The sequence below is a fragment of the Alligator mississippiensis genome, chromosome 7 (assembly GCF_030867095.1).
Source record: "Alligator mississippiensis isolate rAllMis1 chromosome 7, rAllMis1, whole genome shotgun sequence".
Lineage (NCBI taxonomy): Eukaryota > Metazoa > Chordata > Crocodylia > Alligatoridae > Alligator > Alligator mississippiensis.
This window is the reverse complement of record NC_081830.1, coordinates 88496111-88517530: the sequence shown is the minus strand read 5'-3', so window position 1 is coordinate 88517530 and position 21420 is coordinate 88496111. Positions and strand designations below refer to the sequence as shown.

At 54.1% G+C, this 21420-nt stretch overlaps 1 protein-coding gene across 1 annotated transcript in view; it reads right to left on the bottom strand.

Moving 5' to 3' along the window:
• The window catches only part of LOC102571956 (IgGFc-binding protein), a 72987-nt gene extending 52487 nt beyond the window's left edge, over positions 1-20500 (bottom strand). The window contains exons 1-26 of the mRNA XM_059731873.1: positions 20435-20500; positions 17819-17900; positions 16254-16391; positions 15676-15917; positions 15306-15589; positions 14924-15201; positions 13965-14563; positions 13029-13596; positions 12663-12862; positions 12173-12553; positions 11657-11943; positions 10699-10970; positions 8573-8722; positions 7925-8181; positions 7754-7838; positions 6961-7202; positions 6591-6874; positions 6209-6486; positions 5248-5846; positions 4312-4879; positions 3946-4145; positions 3572-3836; positions 3001-3242; positions 2631-2914; positions 2249-2526; positions 1264-1862 (exon numbers count right to left, since the gene is read on the bottom strand). Coding sequence (XP_059587856.1) covers positions 1264-1862; positions 2249-2526; positions 2631-2914; positions 3001-3242; positions 3572-3836; positions 3946-4145; positions 4312-4879; positions 5248-5846; positions 6209-6486; positions 6591-6874; positions 6961-7202; positions 7754-7838; positions 7925-8181; positions 8573-8722; positions 10699-10970; positions 11657-11943; positions 12173-12553; positions 12663-12862; positions 13029-13596; positions 13965-14563; positions 14924-15201; positions 15306-15589; positions 15676-15917; positions 16254-16391; positions 17819-17900; positions 20435-20500 — 7728 coding nt within the window. The remainder of the gene's footprint in view (positions 1-1263; positions 1863-2248; positions 2527-2630; positions 2915-3000; positions 3243-3571; positions 3837-3945; positions 4146-4311; positions 4880-5247; positions 5847-6208; positions 6487-6590; positions 6875-6960; positions 7203-7753; positions 7839-7924; positions 8182-8572; positions 8723-10698; positions 10971-11656; positions 11944-12172; positions 12554-12662; positions 12863-13028; positions 13597-13964; positions 14564-14923; positions 15202-15305; positions 15590-15675; positions 15918-16253; positions 16392-17818; positions 17901-20434) is intronic.
• Between the last annotated feature and the right edge of the window lie 920 nt (positions 20501-21420).

Sequence of the window (21420 nt, the reverse complement as noted above, 5' to 3'; positions counted from 1 at the left end):
CACTGGGGAGGCCTCATCTAGTGCAGTGGTTCCCAAACATTTTCGACCATAGACCGGAAGTGACTGGCATACTGTGAACTGGCAGTCAAGCCTTTTTTATACAGAGTATATTTATAAAGATATATAACTATATACTCTGTATAAAAAAGGGTTGGATGCCGGTCCACAGTATGCCGGTCCCTTGTGGGCTTCCTGTCTGGCAGGCAACCCTCCTGTGGCCCGGGGGTTGGGAACCTCTGATCTAGAGCATTGTGTGAAGTTCTAGCCCCCATATTTTTAAAAGGCACGTGGAAAAGGTAAAGAGAGTCCAGAGGTGGGCACCAAAAATGCTCAGTGGCTTGGAAGGCAAGTCCTGCGAGGAGAGGCTGAAGGAGCTTGGCATATTTAAGTCTTGGAAAAGGAGTTTAAGAGGGGACATGACAGCAGCCCTCAAATATTGAAGGGTTGCCACACAGAACAGGGAAAGCACCTTTTCTGTCTTGCTGCAGAGAGGAGGACATGGACCAGAAGCTGGAAGCTGCAGCAGAGCAAGTTTACATTGGATATCCAGAAACGCTTATTCCTTGTCAAAATAGTGAAGCATTAGAAGAGATGCCTATGGCAGGGGTAGACTCTCCATCACTGGAGATGTCAAGAGGAGGTTGAACAGCACTCGTAAGGGATGATCTAGGTACGGTGATGGCTGTGGTCTACAATGGGGATATCCCAGCCTTCTAGGCTTTGCCAGCTGCTTCCTCCCCTCCATGCTCTTCTCTTCTGCCACAGGTGTCAGATAAGACTTCCTGGAGGCATTGGGTGTTGGCTGCAGCCCAGGCAGGGGACTTTGACTGAGCTGTGCCAGTGCTTCTGTTGGGAACAAAGCCAGAGGTTCCTGGCACCTCTGCGTAAGGTCACCAGATGCCATATTTGAGGTCAGGGAGCAGCTTTACTGCCTGGTTAGGTTGGTATGGATTACGGGGTTTACTTTCTCCAGTGTTGCTGGGGACATGACCTCCACGTGGAGCCTCCTGAGCATATACGGCCAGTATTTCATACAAGTAGAAGATTGGCTGCTGTGGTTCCTATACTTTCCCTGCAGCAGGTTCAGGGCTGAGGTGTGTGTTGCATCGGAGACGAGGGTAGTCTTATGTAGAGTTTAAATCCTGGTTTATAGGGGATGGTTTGGATAGGAGTGATCCTGCCTGAGGTAGGGGGGTGGGCTAGGTGACCTCTGGAGGTCGCATCCAGCCGTATGCCTCCATGACTCTAAGCTCTGGTACTTACCAGCACTCGGTTGCGATGGTTCCTCACGATGTCTATGCGCAGCCCGTAGACCTCGACTCGCACCCTCTGCACGTAGGACACCCAGGGGTTCCCGCGATGCTCATTCTTGGCCTCCACGTTGAAGACGGGCAGGGCGCTGTCATTGCCACACACCTTGGCCAGCGTGTAGGTGCAGGTGCCCATGAAGTGGTGAGTCACCTTGTCGAATGTGTTGTAGTGCGGGTCGTTGTGCACTCGGCAGATGCCGTAGGTGTAGCGGTAACAGCCAGGCACGCCATTCTGCAACCCACAGTAATGGGCTGGAGGGCAGGAGGCCACAGCACAGGTCAGCTTGCTGCCTGCAGCGGGGCACCTGCATTTCTCGGAGCAGGTATCGTCAGTCCAGAACTCATAGCCAATTGGGTAGTGACGGTCTTCATGCCAGCACCCGCACTGCCAGCTGGGGACACACCGGTCGTTGTAGAGCAGGTACCCGCTGTCGCACACACACCCTTCCACACATGGCCGGCTGCAAGTGGATGGAGCTAGGGGACGGGCACAGGTTGCGGGGCAGGCGGTCGTACATGGCTCGTAGTGACTGTTGGCAGGACACTGGATTGCTGTGGGAAACAAGAGAAAATATTGTGCTGGGGAACTGTTGTGCTAATGGACTCTTGTGGTCACCTGACAAGCACTGGACAGGGCATTTTTAGTGTCCTCCCAATCCATCTCCATGCCTACTTAAGCACGGTGAAAACATGGTTGGTTCTACTCCCTGAGCACCAGACAGTGACACCAGTCTTGTGTTGTACAAAGACGACCTACCAGTGGTTCAGAGCAATGGCAAGAGAGCAGGATGTAACTTAATTATTCAAGGGAAAAGCCTGTCCTTTGAAGTCTTGGAGTTTCCCAGGTCCAACCCTTCCTGGCTCACGCCTACTACTTATGGGCCTAATAGGAGCCTAGAAACATGGAAGGGGCCCTGGGCATTTGTTTCCTGACTCACGGCAGAAGGTGGCATTCCTCCAGGCAGCGACGGTGACTCCCAGGGACTGGCAGGCGTCCGCGTACGACTGCAGGCTCCGGCACAGGGCCCCGGGCTCCAGTTGCAGCGCACACAGGTCGTAGGCGCAGTTGTTGAAGTATGCGTTAGGGCGGAGCACACCGTGGCACTGCTTGAACGGGCCGGTCCCCTCCTTGAGGAGCCCGCAGAATTGACTGCTCTCAATCAGCTGCTGGGCGGTCTGGTTGCATATAGGGGGCTGATCTTCTGCTGGAGGGCAACTGAGGAAAGATCATAGAGAGAGGCAGCTCAGGTTGGTGCGGGGCTTTCCTTGTACAGCGCACACTGCCTGGACAGCACCAAGGTTGCCTGCAGCATTACCTACCTGCTGTGGTTGGAGACCTGCCAGCTGTTGCCCAGGCTGGTCGAGTCCGGCTCCATCCCGCCCTGGGGATTCAGGAAGTCATCCCCTGGTTTCCCGTTGTAGTTCCCACACATCCCGCACACTTGTGCTTTAAAGGAGCTTGGCAGTGTCACTTCCACGCGATGGTTCCCATCAAATCTCACTCTCAGGCCGAAATCTGTGGTCACCACCACGTACATGCCACTGGAGGAGACTGTCAGACCTGCGGATGGCTCCAAGGGCAGAACCTCCCGCTTCCCGTCCACCTGGGAAGCAGAAAGGGCACCGGGGTTGGAACCGGCAGGCTAAGAGGCACCTCCCTCCTCACCCTCTCCCATCACTCGGATCTCACCATCACCACTCTGCCCTGCTCTAAAGTGATCCTGTGGCCATACACATCCACCGCCACGTCACGAACGTAGGACACGTGCGTGTAGCCTCCGCGGTGCTCGTTGGTGGCCTCCACGTTGAAGCTGGGCAGCGTGCTGTTGGGCGCGCACAGCTTGGACAGGGTGTAGGTGCAGGTCCCCATGAAGTGGTGCATTTGCTTGTCAAAGGTGAGGTAGTGAGGGTCTCCCTCCGCCACGCAGGACTCTGCAGGGCACAGCACACAACACCCCCCAGGGATTAAACCCATGCCGCCACCACTTCTCCCCCTTCTACAGACAGATTCATCATTGGGGAGGTACAACGCTGGGATTTGGCCCGTGGCAGACCACGTCACTCCAGCAATTTCCTTGTCTCCTGCTCATGCACGCCCTTGTCTAGGGTTTTAGGCATCGATTTAGACCCTGGGTCGGAATCTGCCCCCACTGACAGAGGAGTGCGCAGGGTAACCAGACTGGTACAGAGAGACCGAGTCGCAGAGACACCGACTAAGACATCACGAGCGCTTGGGAAAGAAGTTTCTGAAGGGAACTCACCTGAACTGGTCACGGGGAGTGCGGTAGCTGTTTCTGGAGTTGAAGTCCGGATAGTGGTAGAGATAGTAGGGGGGATGCTGGTGGAGATGGCCGTGGGGGTGGGAATGGTCGTTGATCCTGGCCCTGGAACGAAGCACCCCCGCTGGCCGTCCTGCAGCTTGCAGACCTCCTCGGGACCACAGGAGAAGTCACTGCAGTTCATCTGCCCGTTGCCCAGGCACTCGCACCGGTGTGTGCAGTCCTCTGTCACCACAACCTGGCCTTCCTGTGGGGGGGAGACAGGACGGGGATACAAAGCACGGAGGTTACTGATGGGAACCTGGGCCACAGGATGCCACCCCCAGCCAGCATGCACGTGGGACAGCCGCACTCACGCTGTAGTATCTGCCGTGCCACACACAGCCGCACTGTGCCTCCGGCACGCAGTCCCCTCCGCTGAGCACAAACCCGGTGTTACACACGCAGCCCTCCACGCACGGCTTGCTGCAGTTCTGGGGGGCCAGGCGGTCCACACACGTGGCCGGGCAGGCGGTGGCGCAGGACTCGTAGTGGGCATTGAGCGGGCACGCGGGAGCTGCAGGAGGGAGAGGAGGGAAGAAGGTTTAAGGCCCAGGCTTCCCCCTCTGGAAACATGCCCAAGCGCGGACAGACACTGCCGGGGGGCCCCACCAGTCTGCGGCATCCGGGGAGATGCATCGCGGTGCTGATGCAAGACCCAACGCTCCAGCTTTGCTACTCACTGCAGAAGGTGGCGTTTCTCCAGGAAGGCAGTATCACCCCGGCCCCCTGACAGGCAGCCGCGTAGGCCTCCAGAGCGCCACACAGCTGCTGCTGGCTGCCGTTCAGGGCACACAGGTCAAACACACAGCTCTCCACGAAGCTCTCGGGGTTGATCACCGAGTGACAGGCCGTAAAGGTCCCTGGCCGGCTGCTCATCATGCCGCAGTACTGCGTACTCTGGTAGAGCCTCTCCTGCTCTGCAGTGCACGGGGGGGCAGGCGGGGCGGGGATACTGCAGGAGGGGTCGCCGTCCTCCACTTTCCAGCTCTCTCCCAGCTGGTTGGAGTTGGCGGCTTGCTGTCCGTCCGGCTTCATGTACTCGTCGTCTCTGCGCCCGTTGAAGTTCCCGCACATGCCGCAGGTCCGGCTGGAGTAGGTGGAGGGCACCTTCACCTCCACTGAGTGGTCCGTGTCGTAGGACACGCTCAGCCCAAAGTCCGTCTCCAGGACCGTGTAGCGGCCGCTCCGGCTCACTCGGATTGAGCCGCCAGCTGCCATCACCGAGAGGGTTGTCCACTCTCCATTCACCTAAGGGAAGGAAAGGGAAGTTGCCTTCTTCTTTTCCCCAGTGATGACCTAAGACACTTGTCTGGGAGACCAGAGCAAGAAAGCAGGATCTGGCCACTCCAGCTGTTACCGTGCATGAGGATGAGGGTCATTTCCATTTTCTGCTCAGCTCTGAGCATGCTACACCATGAAACATCTACTGGGTCTTACTGGGTCTCTGGGCCCTTGACAAAGGGAAATACATAAAGGACATAGTGGGAAGGCCAGGAGTATCTAAGGGCTACCGCCAGTCAGTGGCTTCAACAAACAGGAACATGAATGGGCATGAAGAAATGCATAAGAGAGCTTCTTGCATGTCCCAGTGGCCCTGGGGAAGCCCTGCCACTTACCAGCACTCGGTCGCGATGGTTCCTGACGATGTCTATGCGCAGCCCGTAGACCTCGACTCGCACCCTCTGCACGTAGGACACCCAGGGGTTCCCGCGATGCTCATTCTTGGCCTCCACGTTGAAGAGGGGCAGGGTGCTGTTGCTGCCACACACCTTGGCCAGCGTGTAGGTGCAGGTGCCCATGAAGTGGTGAGTTGCCTTGTCAAAAGTGTTGTAGTGCGGGTCGTTGTGCACTCGGCAGATGCCGTAAGTGTGGGGGTAGCAGCCAGGGACGCCGTTCTGCACCCCGCAGTAATAGTCCCGGGGGCAGGAGGCCACAGCACATGTCGGCTTGCTGCCTGCAGCGGGGCATCTGCATTTCTTGGAGCAGGTATCGTCGGTCCAGAACTCAGAGCCAACAGGGTAGTGATGGTCTTCGTGCCAGCACCCGCACTGCCCGCTGGGGACACACCGGTCATTGTAGAGCAGGTACCCGCTGTCGCACACACAGCCTTCCACACACGGCTGGCCACAGGTGGATGGAGCCAGGGGACGGGCACAGGTTGCGGGGCAGGCGGTCGTACATGGCTCGTAGTGACTGTTGGCAGGACACTGGATCGCTGCGGGAAACAAGAGAAATATATCAAGAGAGCTGTTGTGCTAAGGTACTCTCCTGGCCACCTGATCAACCCTGGACAAGGCATTTGCAGTTTCATGCCAACCCATCTTCATGTCTGCTTATGGACCGTGAAGACACTGTCAGTTCTACGGCCTGAGCACCCCGTATTCACACCAGTCTCCCCATAGTTCAGTTCAATGGCAAGAGAGCAGGATATAAGTTAAAAACACAAGGAAAGAGCCTGTCCTTGGAAGTCTTGGAGGTTACTGTGTCCAACCCTTCCTCACCCACACCTGCTAGCTATAAGCTTCATAGGAGCCTAGAAACATGGAAGAGGCCCTGGGCATTTGTTTCCTGACTCACGGCAGAAGGTGGCGTTCCTCCAGGCAGTGACGGTGACTCCCAGGGACTGGCAGGCGTCCGCGTACGACTGCAGGCTCCGGCACAGGGCCCCGGGCTCCAGTTGCAGCGCACACAGGTCGTAGGCGCAGTTGTTGAAGTATGCGTCAGGGCGGAGCACACCGTGGCACTGCTTGAACGGGCTGGTCCCCTCCTTGAGGAGCCCGCAGAATTGACTGCTCCCAATCAGCTGCTGGGTGGTCTGGTTGCATATAGGGGACTGATCTTCTGCTGGAGGGCAACTGAGGAAAGATCATAGAGAGAGGCGTCTCAGGTTGGTGTGGGGCTTTCCTTGTACAGTGCACACTGACTGGACAGCACCAAGGTTGCCTGCAGCATTACCTACCTGCTGTGGTTGGAGACCTGCCAGCTGTTGCCCAGGCTGGTCGAGTCCGGCTCCATCCCGCCCTGGGGATTCAGGAAGTCATCCCCTGGTTTCCCGTTGTAGTTCCCACACATCCCGCACACTTGTGCTTTAAAGGAGCTTGGCAGTGTCACTTCCACGCGATGGTTCCCATCAAATCTCACTCTCAGACCGAAATCTGTGGTCACCACCACGTACATGCCGCTGGAGGAGACTGTCAGACCTGCGGATGGCTCCAAGGGCAGAATCTCCCGCTTCCCGTCCACCTGGGAAGCAGAAAGGGCACCGGGGTTGGAACCGGCAGGCTAAGAGGCACCTCCCTCCTCACCCTCTCCCATCACTCGGATCTCACCGTCACCACTCTGCCCTGCTCTAAAGTGATCCTGTGGCCGTACACATCCACCGCCACGTCACGAACGTAGGACACATGCGTGTAGCCTCCGCGGTGCTCGTTGGTGGCTTCCACGTTGAAGCTGGGCAGCGTGCTGTTGGGCGCGCACAGCTTGGACAGGGTGTAGGTGCAGGTCCCCATGAAGTGGTGCATTTGCTTGTCAAAGGTGAGGTAGTGAGGGTCTCCCTCCGCCACGCAGGACTCTGCAGGGCACAGCACACAACACCCCCCAGGGATTAAACCTATACCACCACAGCCTGTCCCTTGCTACCCATGGAGTCACCAGCTTGTCGGCAGGCACCCTTAGCTTAAGCCTTTCACCCTGCAGCACCCGGCACCGCTCCAAGACTTCCCATGTCTCCTGCTTGCGCAGAGCCTTAGCTGGGATTTAGGCATTTTCTAGCATATTTCCAACACACATGGTCACATTCTGACCCCACAGATGAGTACTTTGCACTCTAACCCAACCGTTACAGATAGCCCGAGCATTAGTGATGCAGCCCAGTGTGCTGAGGGTCTTCTTAGCAATGTGTTACCGAAATAAATTCACCTGAAATCACAGGGGCTGTAGACGGAGTCGTGGTGCTTGGGATGGTGGTCGTCGGTGGTGTTGACACAGAGTCGCCTGCAATGAAATGATGCTACTGAGACTTGCCAAGAGTTATGTGACCTGCTGGCAATGACAGAAGTGCTGAATACAGTGACCTTTCGGCACTGCATGGGCACTCAGGTCCTCTCAGGAGAGCCCCTCTACCTGGGCAACATCTCTGCTCCAGAGAGACGTCATCCACTGCTACGTCACTGCGGAAATCTTCACCTCGCTCACCCTCCAGGAGGATCTAGGACAAGGGCAGGATGCATACTGAGCTGGCTGCCTACCAGTCACTTGGCTGCTTTCCTAGGGGGTGCCCCAAATGTCACCTACCTTCATGTTTCCTGTGCTGTACACAGTGATCTGTGCTTTGTTCCACCTATCACCCTTGTTGCCAGACTCCTTCCATAGCAGCTCCCGTGCACCATCCCTGATGACGTACACTCGCAGGGTCATGTTTTGGGCCACTCCGTACATGTGGTACCAGAAGTGGAAGCAGAAGTGTCCTTGGGGAGCGCACACTGGACTGACCAAGCCAGCCACATTTTCAGCCCTGGCCTCGCTTCCTTGCAGGTAGATGAAGTAACCGGCTGAAAGCAGAAGGAAGGCACAGAGTCTCAACAAGCCTGCAGGACCCAAGACCTCAGGACAATGTCTAGAGGCCCTTTAAATGTGAAAGGGTAGTGTATCCTCTAATCAAGCCCAAGGGACAAAGAATTCTGCTTCAACTGGCTAAGGGGAGAAGATGCTGTCCAACGACACTAAAAACACTGCCATCACCTAGTCTCCCTTTGGGACACATAATTTGTTTCTCTTGACTCTTCTATATGTCCCAGGTGGAGGTAACACAGGCATGACTGTCATGACATGTAATGAGCCTTCCCCTTACAGCTGTTCTTGAAATCTTGGCCGGTCAACACCTGACTTCTCTTTACCAAACCTGTCTATGCAGGGTGCTATGAGAAGGAGCTGTTGTCCTACCTCCTGTAGTGTGGTCAAAGGAAGGGCCTGTGTTCGGGGAGGGTGTTGGCCCCCTGTGCCGTGTCCAGTTAAGGTTGTCAGACGCCAACTGCTCCCAATTACAGAAGTTTGTGTCGAACGAGCAGGACAAGTCACAGGGTGGTTCTGGAGCTGGAACGAGAACAGAACACAGATGATAGGTTTAGGATCTACCTGAGGGAGTCTTTCCACTGCCTCCAGACAGACTATTCCAGTACAGCACTAGCTTTGTTGTTGGCATGTCCGGAGGAGTGGGTTTTGGATGCATCACCAAGCGAGTTTGGGGCGGCAGGATGAGAAGTGATGTCTGACAAAACCCATAGGAAGTGAGGAAATGGGCCGTGCTCGTGTATATGTTTGTAAGGCACATATCTCTGTGTGACAGGTAGATGTTATTGTACGTATAGCGTGAATAAGAAATAGTTCAGTACTGTACCAAAGCGGTGCAGGGCCCACCAAGTCCCAGAAAAGAGATAAATGTGACAGCTTAATTCTGAATTAAATAGCAAGGAAAGAGATCAAGCCAAAAGTCTCAGAGGAAGGCAGAGCGCATAACAGTGAAGAATGGATTGGCAATCCCATGGAGAAGAGAACAGCGAGGCAAGCAACACTCTCCCTGTTGGAATAGGGACGTTTCATTGAGGGCATGCGGCACCTCTTGTTTCAGTGCAGAGAGTCAGAGACGGCTGGGCATCAGGCTAGCACTCTACCCCCTCCCCCGTGTGCTGTTGGCTCTACAAAAATTAATTTTCCCCACAGTGCCCATGTTGCTTCATTTATCAATGCCAACTGACAGCCCTTTCATTAGCATGCTGACAGTATTACTCCTACTAGTGCCCCACTACTTTTGCAGACAGAGGGTTGCACATGCATCAGAAGTGGAAGGGGAAATGGAAGAAAGTGCGGGAAGGATGGCTGGTTTGGGGAAGCTATAGGGAGATGGGGCAGGAAGTATTGTTTTAGGGCTGGGGGGAAGGGCTGTGAAAGACCCTCCTGCCTCCCAAACTAAATCCACTGCTTCAGCTCAGGTGTGGGCAGCCACTTGCATGGGTTTCAGTGCAGCACTTATTTAACAAGTGCATTTTCATCCTCCTCTGCTGGTGAGAACATAGAAGTGTAAGAGGGTGACCAGCAGAGACAGGCCATGTAGCAGGGCCTGGGCTGTTACTGTTGAAAGCCCTGGCTCCAACCAGCCTAACAGGGGATTAGATGTTGGCAGTGAGAAACCTGGAGGTTGGAGGAGCACAGCCACAAAGATGAATAAATAAGTAACATCCAGGGCAACACATGATAAAGAACTGGATTGATCTGAAGTCAGTGGGACAGTCTGCAAGGGCAACTGCTCAGCAGCTTACAGCCTCCCCAAACCAAGCAGAATTTCAAAGCTGGTGTGACTAGGCATATTGAAAATCCCAAACCAAAAAGGCTACTTCTTGGGCCTTACTGGTGGCCTAGTGTCTGCAACAGAACAGCATAGATATGGGCTGTGCCACACACGCCCTGCTTGCAGAGAGCAGGAATGTGACACGTCTGTCCCGGCCTGCCAAGCCGCTGGAAACAGAATGGAAAACAGACGCTGGGGATGAAAGAGGCTCTCCATCTCCTGGCACAACATCCTGGACAGGCCAGGCCTGCAGTCCTGCAGGCACTGCACTGTGCAGCCAGTGGGAGCTCATGCTGCAGGCAACTGCCAGCAGGAGCTGAGTGGCACTGCCCCGGGAATCGTAGGCAGTGCCAGACAGTTCCATGGCCTGTGCCTACAAGATGTTGGTGCCCAGCCGTATGACTCGTGCATGACGAGCAGCTGTTTCTTCACGGGACAGCAGTGTGTTCTGGACTGCAGATCCCGTCCCAAGGGTAAAGACCTCCCAGGAGTGGGAATCTCCAAGTGAACGTATCATACATATGGATGACACAAAATCCTGCCCCCAGAATGCACTGTGAGAATGTTACGGGGATCTCACGTCATTCCCTGGTAGGGCACGAGTTCTGCTTCACCACAAGAAGGGGGGGGGAGCCCTGTGAAACCTGAAACCCTCATCCTGCCCCATCACACGGCAGGTCCAGGTTCAGCACGCAGGCTTTCCCCAGCAAGAGAGGCAAGTTACCGCAGACAGTGCCCACGCTCCAGTCTCCCAAGGTGATGCCAGCCATCGCACAGGCAGCAGCGTAGGCCTCCAGGTCATTGCAGAACTGCTCCAAGCTGCCATCGGTGGCGCATTGGTCATAGACACAACTCTGCACGTACAGGTGTGCTGGAACAGCAGAGTGGCATGTGGAGAACGGGCTGTCCCACGCGGTGAGGATGCCGCATTTCACCTTAGCAGCTTCTTGCTCCGAGGGAGTACATGTGGAAGGTGGAGGAACAGTCTGGTTGCATCTAAAAGAGGTACAGAGACCAGCGTGGGCCTGGGGGTGCATGCTGGGGACTGCAGTGACCGGAACACACCCGCATGGACCTCAAGGCTCAGACAAGATGCCCTTGAAGCCTGTGGATAAAGGCCCATGCATGTCAGAAACTAGGAGGAGTGATAACCCAAAGGCTTTGCTCTGTTTTTATTCTGGGGGTTCCTGAGACATTCTCCTGAGATCTCAAATCCGTACAGCTGGAAACAAAAGGAAACTGCTACAGGACATAGGGTGCCTACATTTATGGGTGTTTGCACCTGGAGCCCATCCCACAGATGGCTGCATGAACTGGGGAGAAAGAATAGAGCATGAAGGGCACTGGCACAGGGACTAACCCAGGAACTGTCAGCAGAGCATGGAAATGATGACTTGCACCAGCATGGTCACTCACATTTGCCATTGTCTAGAATTCAGACTTTCTACTAAGAAACGAGAAAACCAGCTCTTCTTGAACCAGGAAGCAGAAGGGCCTCTATGAAAGTAGGATGCCTGTGAGGGTGGGTCTGGCACTGGGACTAGGAAAGCCCTCTCCAGAAATCACTTCTGCAGAAAGAGGCATCATAGAGAAGACACGGCCCAGTTGGGCTGTTCCCCACGGCTAGGCCAAGCCCTGCCTAGAAGGCCCTTGGAAGGAATGGTTACTCAGGTAGCACTCACGGCCAATCCGCATCGGGCACCCGCCAGCTGGCCCCGAAGTCATTGCCATCAGTCACCACCACCCCGTCAGGTCTCATGAAGTCGTCCTCTGGATTCCCAGTGTAGGTCCCACATAGGCCACACACACTTCCCCGGTGCTTCTCGCTCACGCGCACAAGCAGCTCGTGGTCCCCATTGAAGAGCAGCTGCACACCCAGCGGGGTTGTGACTTGCACATGGGCTCCCACTAGGGCAACGGAGACTCCGAGGAGAGGACTGGCCGGGGGAGTGATCAGAGCACGGTTAATCTGAATGGGAGAGGAGCACAGAGAGAGAAAGGCGGTGAAACCAGGGAAGCTCTACAGGATGAAGAGCCTCTCTTCCTTTCTGCGCTCAGTGTGGGGCCCTTAGGTATCTGCTGTGGCCACAGCGGGAAATGGAGTGGGACGTATGTGGGAGTTGCACAGCAGCATCGCAGGGCACCACAGGCAACACTAGGCTGATGCCCCTGTCTGAAGGAAGAGGGAGGGCACTTACGTAGACCAGCTTGCCCTTCCTGAGGACGATGTGGAGGCCATCCATGCTGAACGCGACTGAGTTGATGGCCGTCCAGAAGGGGCTGCCCCGGTGCTCATTGCGGGTGGTGACCGCGAAGTGGGCAGAAGAGTTGCCGCAGCTCTGCACCACGGTGTAGTTGCAGGCCCCCTGGAAATGGTGCAGCTTTCCATCAAAGGTGGTGTAGTGGGGGTCACCGTAGATGTGGCAGGTAGCAGAGCCGGCTGTGAAGCACCCGCGCTGGCCATCCTGCAGCTTGCAGACCTCCTCGGGACCACAGGAGAAGGCACTGCAGTTCATCTGCCCGCTGCCCAGGCACTCGCACCGGTGTGTGCAGTCCTCTGTCACCACAATCTGACCTTCCTGTGGGGGAGACACGGGACGGGGATACAAAGCACGGTGGTTACTGATGGGAACCTGGGCCACAGGATGCCACCCCCAGCCAGCATGCACGTGGGACAGCCGCACTCACGCTGTAGTATCTGCCGTGCCACACACAGCCGCACTGTGCCTCCGGCACGCAAGCCCCTCCGCTGAGCACAAACCCGGTGTTACACACGCAGCCCTCCACGCACGGCTTGCTGCAGTTCTGGGGGGCCAGGCGGTCCACACACGTGGCCGGGCAGGCGGTGGCGCAGGACTCGTAGTGGGCGTTGAGCGGGCACGCGGGAGCTGCAGGAGGGAGAGGAGGGAAGAAGGTTTAAGGCCCAGGCTTCCCCCTCTGGAAACATGCCCAAGCGCGGACAGACACTGCCGGGGGGCCCCACCAGTCTGCGGCATCCGGGGAGATGCATCGCGGTGCTGATGCAAGACCCAACGCTCCAGCTTTGCTACTCACTGCAGAAGGTGGCGTTTCTCCAGGAAGGCAGTATCACCCCGGCCCCCTGACAGGCAGCCGCGTAGGCCTCCAGAGCGCCACACAGCTGCTGCTGGCTGCCGTTCAGGGCACACAGGTCAAACACACAGCTCTCCACGAAGCTCTCGGGGTTGATCACCGAGTGACAGGCCGTAAAGGTCCCTGGCCGGCTGCTCATCATGCCGCAGTACTGCGTACTCTGGTAGAGCCTCTCCTGCTCTGCAGTGCACGGGGGGGCAGGCGGGGCGGGGATACTGCAGGAGGGGTCGCCATCCTCCACTTTCCAGCTCTCTCCCAGCTGGTTGGAGTTGGCGGCTTGCTGTCCGTCCGGCTTCATATACTCGTCGTCTCTGCGCCCGTTGAAGTTCCCGCACATGCCGCAGGTCCGGTTGGAGTAGGTGGAGGGCACCTTCACCTCCACTGAGTGGTCCGTGTCGTAGGACACGCTCAGCCCAAAGTCCGTCTCCAGGACCGTGTAGCGGCCGCTCCGGCTCACTCGGATTGAGCCGCCAGCTGCCATCACCGAGAGGGTTGTCCACTCTCCATTCACCTAAGGGAAGGAAAGGGAAGTTGCCTTCTTCTTTTCCCCAGTGATGACCTAAGACACTTGTCTGGGAGACCAGAGCAAGAAAGCAGGATCTGGCCACTCCAGCTGTTACCGTGCATGAGGATGAGGGCCATTTCCATTTTCTGCTCAGCTCTGAGCATGCTACACCATGAAACACCTACTGGGTCTTACTGGGTCTCTGGGCCCTTGACAAAGGGAAATACATAAAGGACATAGTGGGAAGGCCAGGAGTATCTAAGGGCTACCGCCAGTCAGTGGCTTCAACAAACAGGAACATGAATGGGCATGAAGAAATGCATAAGAGAGCTTCTTGCATGTCCCAGTGGCCCTGGGGAAGCCCTGCCACTTACCAGCACTCGGTCGCGATGGTTCCTGACGATGTCTATGCGCAGCCCGTAGACCTCGACTCGCACCCTCTGCACGTAGGACACCCAGGGGTTCCCGCGATGCTCATTCTTGGCCTCCACGTTGAAGAGGGGCAGGGTGCTGTTGCTGCCACACACCTTGGCCAGCGTGTAGGTGCAGGTGCCCATGAAGTGGTGAGTTGCCTTGTCAAAAGTGTTGTAGTGCGGGTCGTTGTGCACTCGGCAGATGCCGTAAGTGTTGGGGTAGCAGCCAGGGACGCCGTTCTGCACCCCGCAGTAATAGTCCCGGGGGCAGGAGGCCACAGCACATGTCGGCTTGCTGCCTGCAGCGGGGCATCTGCATTTCTTGGAGCAGGTATCGTCGGTCCAGAACTCAGAGCCAACAGGGTAGTGATGGTCTTCATGCCAGCACCCGCACTGCCCGCTGGGGACACACCGGTCATTGTAGAGCAGGTACCCGCTGTCGCACACACAGCCTTCCACACACGGCTGGCCACAGGTGGATGGAGCCAGGGGACGGGCACAGGTTGCGGGGCAGGCGGTTGTACATGGCTCGTAGTGACTGTTGGCAGGACACTGGATCGCTGCGGGAAACAAGAGAAATATATCAAGAGAGCTGTTGTGCTAAGGTACTCTCCTGGCCACCTGATCAACCCTGGACAAGGCATTTGCAGTTTCATGCCAACCCATCTTCATGTCTGCTTATGGACCGTGAAGACACTGTCAGTTCTACAGCCTGAGCACCCCATATTCACACCAGTCTCCCCATGGTTCAGTGCAATGGCAAGAGACCAGGATAAAACATAAGCATTCAAGGGAAGAGCCTGTCCTTGGAAGCCTTGGAGGTTACTGTGTCCAACCCTTCCTCACCCACCTGCTACCTATAAGCTTCATGGGAGCCTAGAAACATGGAAGGGGCCCTGGGCATTTGTTTCCTGACTCACGGCAGAAGGTGGCGTTCCTCCAGGCATCGATGGTGACTCCCAGGGACTGGCAGGCATCCGCGTACGACTGCAGGCTCCGGCACAGGGCCCCGGGCTCCAGTTGCAGCGCACACAGGTCGTAGGCACAGTTGTTGAAGTATGCGTCAGGGCGGAGCACACCGTGGCACTGCTTGAACGGGCCGGTCCCCTCCTTGAGGAGCCCGCAGAATTGACTGCTCCCAATCAGCTGCTGGGTGGTCTGGTTGCATATAGGGGGCTTATGTACTGCTGGAGGGCAACTGAGGAAAGATCATAGAGAGAGGCGTCTCAGGTTGGTGTGGGGCTTTCCTTGTACAGTTCACACTGCCTGGACAGCACCAAGGTTGCCTGCAGCATTACCTACCTGCTGTGGTTGGAGACCTGCCAGCTGTTGCCCAGGCTGGTCGAGTCCGGCTCCATCCCGCCCTGGGGATTCAGGAAGTCATCCGCTGGGTTCTCGTTGTAGTTCCCGCACATCCCGCACACTTGTGCTTTAAAGGAGCTTGGCAGTGTCACTTCCACGCGATGGTTCCCATCAAATCTCACTCTCAGACCGAAATCTGTGGTCACCACCACGTACATGCCGCTGGAGGAGACTGTCAGACCTGCGGATGGCTCCAAGGGCAGAATCTCCCGCTTCCCGTCCACCTGGGAAGCAGAAAGGGCACCGGGGTTGGAACCGGCAGGCTAAGAGGCACCTCCCTCCTCACCCTCTCCCATCACTCGGATCTCACCGTCACCACTCTGCCCTGCTCTAAAGTGATCCTGTGGCCGTACACATCCACCGCCACGTCACGAACGTAGGACACGTGCGTGTAGCCTCCGCGGTGCTCGTTGGTGGCCTCCACGTTGAAGCTGGGCAGCGTGCTGTTGGGTGCACACAGCTTGGACAGGGTGTAGGTGCAGGTCCCCATGAAGTGGTGCATTTGCTTGTCAAAGGTGAGGTAGTGAGGGTCTCCCTCCGCCACGCAGGACTCTGCAGGGCACAGCACACAACACCCCCCCAGGAGTTTAAGCCATACCACCACTGCTTCTCCCCTGGTACACATGAAGTCATCAGTTTGGAGGTACAATGCTGGGTATGGGCCTTGGGCCCGTGGCAGCCCACATGACTCCAGCAGTTCCCTTGTCCCCTGCTCATGCAGGGTCTTGTCTCGGGTTTTAGGCATCCATTTAGCCCTTGGGTTGGAATCCGCACCCACTGGCGGAGGAGTGTGCAGGGTAACCAGACTGGTACTGAAACACCGAGTCTCAGAGACACCAATTAACACATCAAAAGCCCTTCATATATGGGTTTGTTAAGAGAATTCACCTGAACCTGGCAAGGGGGGTTGTGTGGTTGTTTCTGGAGATGTAGTCGTGTCAGCCTTAGTAGTGGTAGAGATGGTTGGGGGGGTGCTGGTGGAGGTGGCCGGAGGGATAGTGGTGGTCGGCGTTCCAGGCTCAGGCTCTGTAACGAAACAACACTGGATATGGGCTGTGTGAAACATGTCTGGCTTCCAGACAGCAGAAATGTGACACGTCTGTCTCTGTCTGCTGAGGAAAACGCTTCCTTTTTTCAATGATGGGCTGAAGGAGGCTCTCTCCATCTCCTAACACAACATCCTGGACAGGCACGGCCTACAGTCCGCAGTTTTCTCAACCAAGCAGTCTTTTAAAGCTGGTGCAACTAGTCTGATCCAAAATCCCAAACCAAAATGACTACATATTAGGGCTGAAGTTGGACTTTCAAAGTCAGAATGAGGCACCAAGTGCACGAACCTGACTTGAGGGAGGCTGCCAGCACCTGGTGCCTTCAGCAGCATCAGCCTCTGCAACGCACGTCTGCCCTAGAGGGGATGGAAAGCAGAGGCAGCTGCTGAACGTGAGGCACTCGGGACTGTAAATAGAGCACAGATTGCCAGTCTGGCTAGGAGACTCCTGCCCACGACAGCACGGGGTCAGGTTCCACATCTGCTAGTGTAGAACATCCGCGACCACTGGCAGTGCCACGGAGGTCTCCGATTCATGTCACTGCACTGAGGATTTCACAAAAACTCTGCTTGCATTTTGATTTGGTTCACATTCTCCCCACCGGCAGGCTGGACGCATCACTCACCACACACGGTGTCCTTTCTCCAGTCACCCAGCCTCGATTCAGTCCAATGCTCATATCAGCCTCAAATGGCCAATTCAGAACCAAACTTCCCCACTGCCCATGCAGGATGCTTTGAATCGAAGAGTTTGGGCTGCCTCTTGTCTCTACTGATTGGTTGTTATTTGTTTCGGACAGGAAGTCAGGGTGTCTGCAGAGCTCAGGCAGGAAGGGATGCTCTTTCTTTATTAATATATGCTCAGCAGAGACCTCTCCAAAACAGGTGACTTTCAGCAGTAATGGTACAAAACGAGCCACATTTGTTGAATTTCATGAAAACTGGTTCTTTTTAGAGAAGCTCACAGCTCATTTTGAACAAGTTTGGGGTGCTGAGGATGGATATGGGAGGAACCTGGGGAAATCACAAGACATCCTTCTGAGCCTCATAGTGAATGCTTTGTCTTTGACTTCCTCCTAATGTGAGAGGCCCGGATTTTTGTGTGTGATATCTTTGATTGGACCAGCTGCATCATTGGCATAGAGTTAGACAAGCTTTCAGGGACCAAAAGCTTGTTTAAGTCTCTTCCAGTTATGCAGTTGGTTCAGTCAAAGACCTCATCCACAAGAAGCCTTGCCTCTCACATATTTTGTGGACCATTACAGTTACAACATCACTTTAACACTTCCTTCTAATGGCATTTGGACACTGAGGAGTCCTTACTCTATCCTGCATTCTGGTACAGCAAACAGCTTAAAATGGAAAAGTGGGTTGGGAATACACTTAGATGCAAGGCAAGACTCACCACAGGGTCCCCTTCGGACACCTACATTGTCCACCGCTGTGTCACCATATTCTGTCAGTCCTCGAACAGCTTCAAAAATGACCTAAACAGGACGCAAAGTGAATCCTTGATGTTCAGATGATGGGAAGGGGCCCTACTCCAGTAGGGCTGTGTGAAGCTTCAGTCCTTGATTCAAGTCGGTGGAGATTCGGCCCGATTTGGTGGCTGAATCTCCGAATCTGAATTGAATCAGAGGACCCTTTAATCTCTCTGTATCGAATCGGAACCCTCCGAATCAATTCAGAGAGATTTGGAAAGATTTGGCGATTTGGACATAGACAGCTTTCAATGTACCTCTAGGTAGCAGGAGGCTCACAAATGCTGTGATGCTGGGGTGGATGGAGCATCCCAGAAGAGCATAGGGGTCCCCAGCATGCTCAGCAGCAGACCCAGAAGTGGACCAGAAGCACTTCCAGGTCTCCTGGGGAGCACTTTAGGGGGACCCCCCATGCACCCCCCGGCTTGTTGACTGGTGCCTCCTAGGTCTGAGGGGGCTCTGGGGGTCCTCCCATGGCTGATCGTTGAGCCGGGGGGCATGGGGAGCCCCCCTGCGCAAGACCCAGCGGACATGGAAGTGAAGCGGAAGTACTTCCAGTCCACTTCCGGGTTGGCTGCCGACCATGTAGAGGGCCCCCCACGCTGCTGTGGGACGCTGTATCCACCCCAGCATCACAGTGATCACAAGCTGTGCCTGCTACTTCGAGGTATGTAGAAATAATTTTTAAAGCTGTGTCTATGTCTGAATCACTGATTCTCTGAATCAGCATCGAATCTTCAGATTCGGATTCGGCCGAATCGAATCAGGAACAGTGATCTGAATCAACAAATCGAATCACTGTCCCTGATTCAGGCCAAGTCCGAATTGAATAGGGCCTGCTTCACACACCCCTGTAGTCCAGTATTGTAGTGCATGCAGGACCATTCCCCTCACTAAGTGCATTTACTACTCTTTTTTTAAAGCAGAGGACTTGCCGTGGAAGTCTAAAAGCAATGCTCCATATCAAAGCAGGGACCTGATGCATTGTTCTATTGTGCCCTGATATTTGCTTTTTCAGATCTATTGAAGGGTCAGATTTAGACAGTGCCTCAATGGTTTAAACTCAACTCGCAGACAAACCCATCACATTTATGTACTCTGCAGCCTGAAATCATGCCATTGTAAGGAAGATGGAAGGCAAAAGTATTTTCATACAATGTAACTAAAAGCAACAGGACAATTCACAGAGACTTATTCTTCTCTCAGTTAAAGCAGGGGGTAAAGCAGGATGAGTTCAGGTTGAGGTAATGGTCAGTCGTGGTGTAAAAGTGCAGTAAACTGAGAATTAAGCTGACTGTTTCTAACTGAAAACTAGAGCTGGGAAATTTCCAAGTGAGCAAGATGCTATACAAACACATAACAGAAAACTTACACAGTGGGTGCATCTACACGTGCACGTTACTGCGGAATAGACCAATTTGCTCCAGAATAAAGTGTCACTGTCTACATGTGCGCTAGCATTAGGGCACAGTAAAGTAATTAATTCCACGTACTATAGGGGACAGTAGAGTACTTTACTGCACTGAAACACACATGTAGACAATGACTGGGGGCATCAATTGTGCCTGGTCAGTCCAGCCAGCTGCAAGCCTTCTCCACCCCAGCTCAAACTGCTGCCGTCTCAGGTTGCATGTGTAGATGCTGCCCCTGGGAGCAGTTTTTTCTGGCTCAAACTGCTCTGAAGTGTATTGCATCACAGTAATTGCAAATGTAGATGCACCTAGTTAATATACAATAATCTCTAAATGCACATAAGAATCATTGTGAGAATGTTTTTAGGGTGCTGCAGCACAAGTTTGATAGGCAGAGTCAAGGGTCAATAGATTCACAACATTAGGGATAAACATTTGCTACAACTGCAGTGATCTGGTCCATATTTTATCCAATTCTGGACACAGTGCTGCTGCCTACTGAAGAGCAAGAATGCACCAAAAGTGCATCCAGAGCTACTCCCAAAATGGCTTTTATGAGGGGTTTTTTGTTTTGACATAGAAGATTTTGGTTACACTTGATAATGCAGCAACCTTACTTACAGCATAATTATAATCTGAATATACAGGAAATATATCATGTGTACACTTTTTAATGATTACAAGCAGCCTTTATGATAGAAGGTTAACTACAGGTCTAAAACACTTATTATTGCCACTTTAGTTCCTTACTTAATGCATGCCATTTTGGAACCCAAATACACTGACTACACTTCATTTACACCCTGATTATTCTCAGTTATGCCATTAACATGATATGATGAAGTGGTAATTAGAGGGGACAAAAGCAGAGCACGCTCTGTTTATACTGTAATTTGATGCAATTGCCCTTTGTTTCAAGTCACTGAATTGCAAAGTGTAACCAAGATCTCCTGGTTTTAGAGCACAGCCCCTTACAGCTTACAAAGATTAGGAAAATCGTTCCTGCCGTGTCAAACATTTAGGAGTGTTCTTGGTGTCTGTTACCTTTATTCTTTTTTCTGCCTCAAAAGAAACAGTTTTGAAACCGTACATCCAAGAAGAACTTTGGTTTCCATGTCGATGCCAAACCTCAGTTTCCTTTGCCTCATCCTGCACAATGACTTTCAGCTCGTTCAGATCCTCTGAACCAAGCATGTGATACCAAAAGTCTATGCATATGCCTCCGGAAACCACTATGCTAGGACTCTCAAGCCTGTTCGCATCGAATGGGATGAGGTTACTGGCCTCTTGGTAAATGAAATAGCCACCTGCAGAATGGAGAGACAGAGATTTGTGTTTTGCTTGGTGTCATTTAAAACTGAATTGTAGCCACCTTTGGAGTGGATCCTGGGCACTGTTTAACAGCAAAAAGCAAGGTTGTATTATAGTTAAGAAAAAGAAGTGATTTTGCCAATTTTTATATTCACAAAGTGATTACAACAGAAGACTCCCAACCAGTTCTACTCTGGGACAAGTACTGACTAGGTCTGATGTTGGCTACCTGGGAGATCAGATGGGCGAATAGTGCAAAGGAACATGGCTTTTGCTAAGGTTAGGATAGCACATCGATGGGGCGTACAAAGGGATGGCAGTAAATCCCCAGTCACCCTTCTTTGGAGGACTGGACTATGCTTGAACTTGCTTTTATTCATAGACTGCAAGGCTGGAAGGGACCTTGGAAGATCATCAGGTCCAGCCCCCTGCACCAGGCAGGAGAGATAACCGGGGGGGGGGGGGGGGGTCAGGTGACCCCAGCGAGGTGACTGTCTAGTCTCCTCTTGAAGATTTCCAGGGTAGGTGATTGTATCACACATGCAGCCTATGGCCAACTTTTCAAGCATATTTTATCATAAATTGATCCTTGTAATACTCTGTGCCAGCTTGAGTCATGGGGGATGTCATTGTTGGGTCTAGAATCATTAGAGTTATTGCTGTTAATTATTATCAACAAACGTGGACCCCAACTGAACCTTGAGTAGCATTACTGTACGTGCACTATGGCTGAAGTCCGCATTCCCATTGTTCTACAGCGCTGTACATGCAGCCTTTGGGGGTGGACCCAGGGGGTGCAGTGG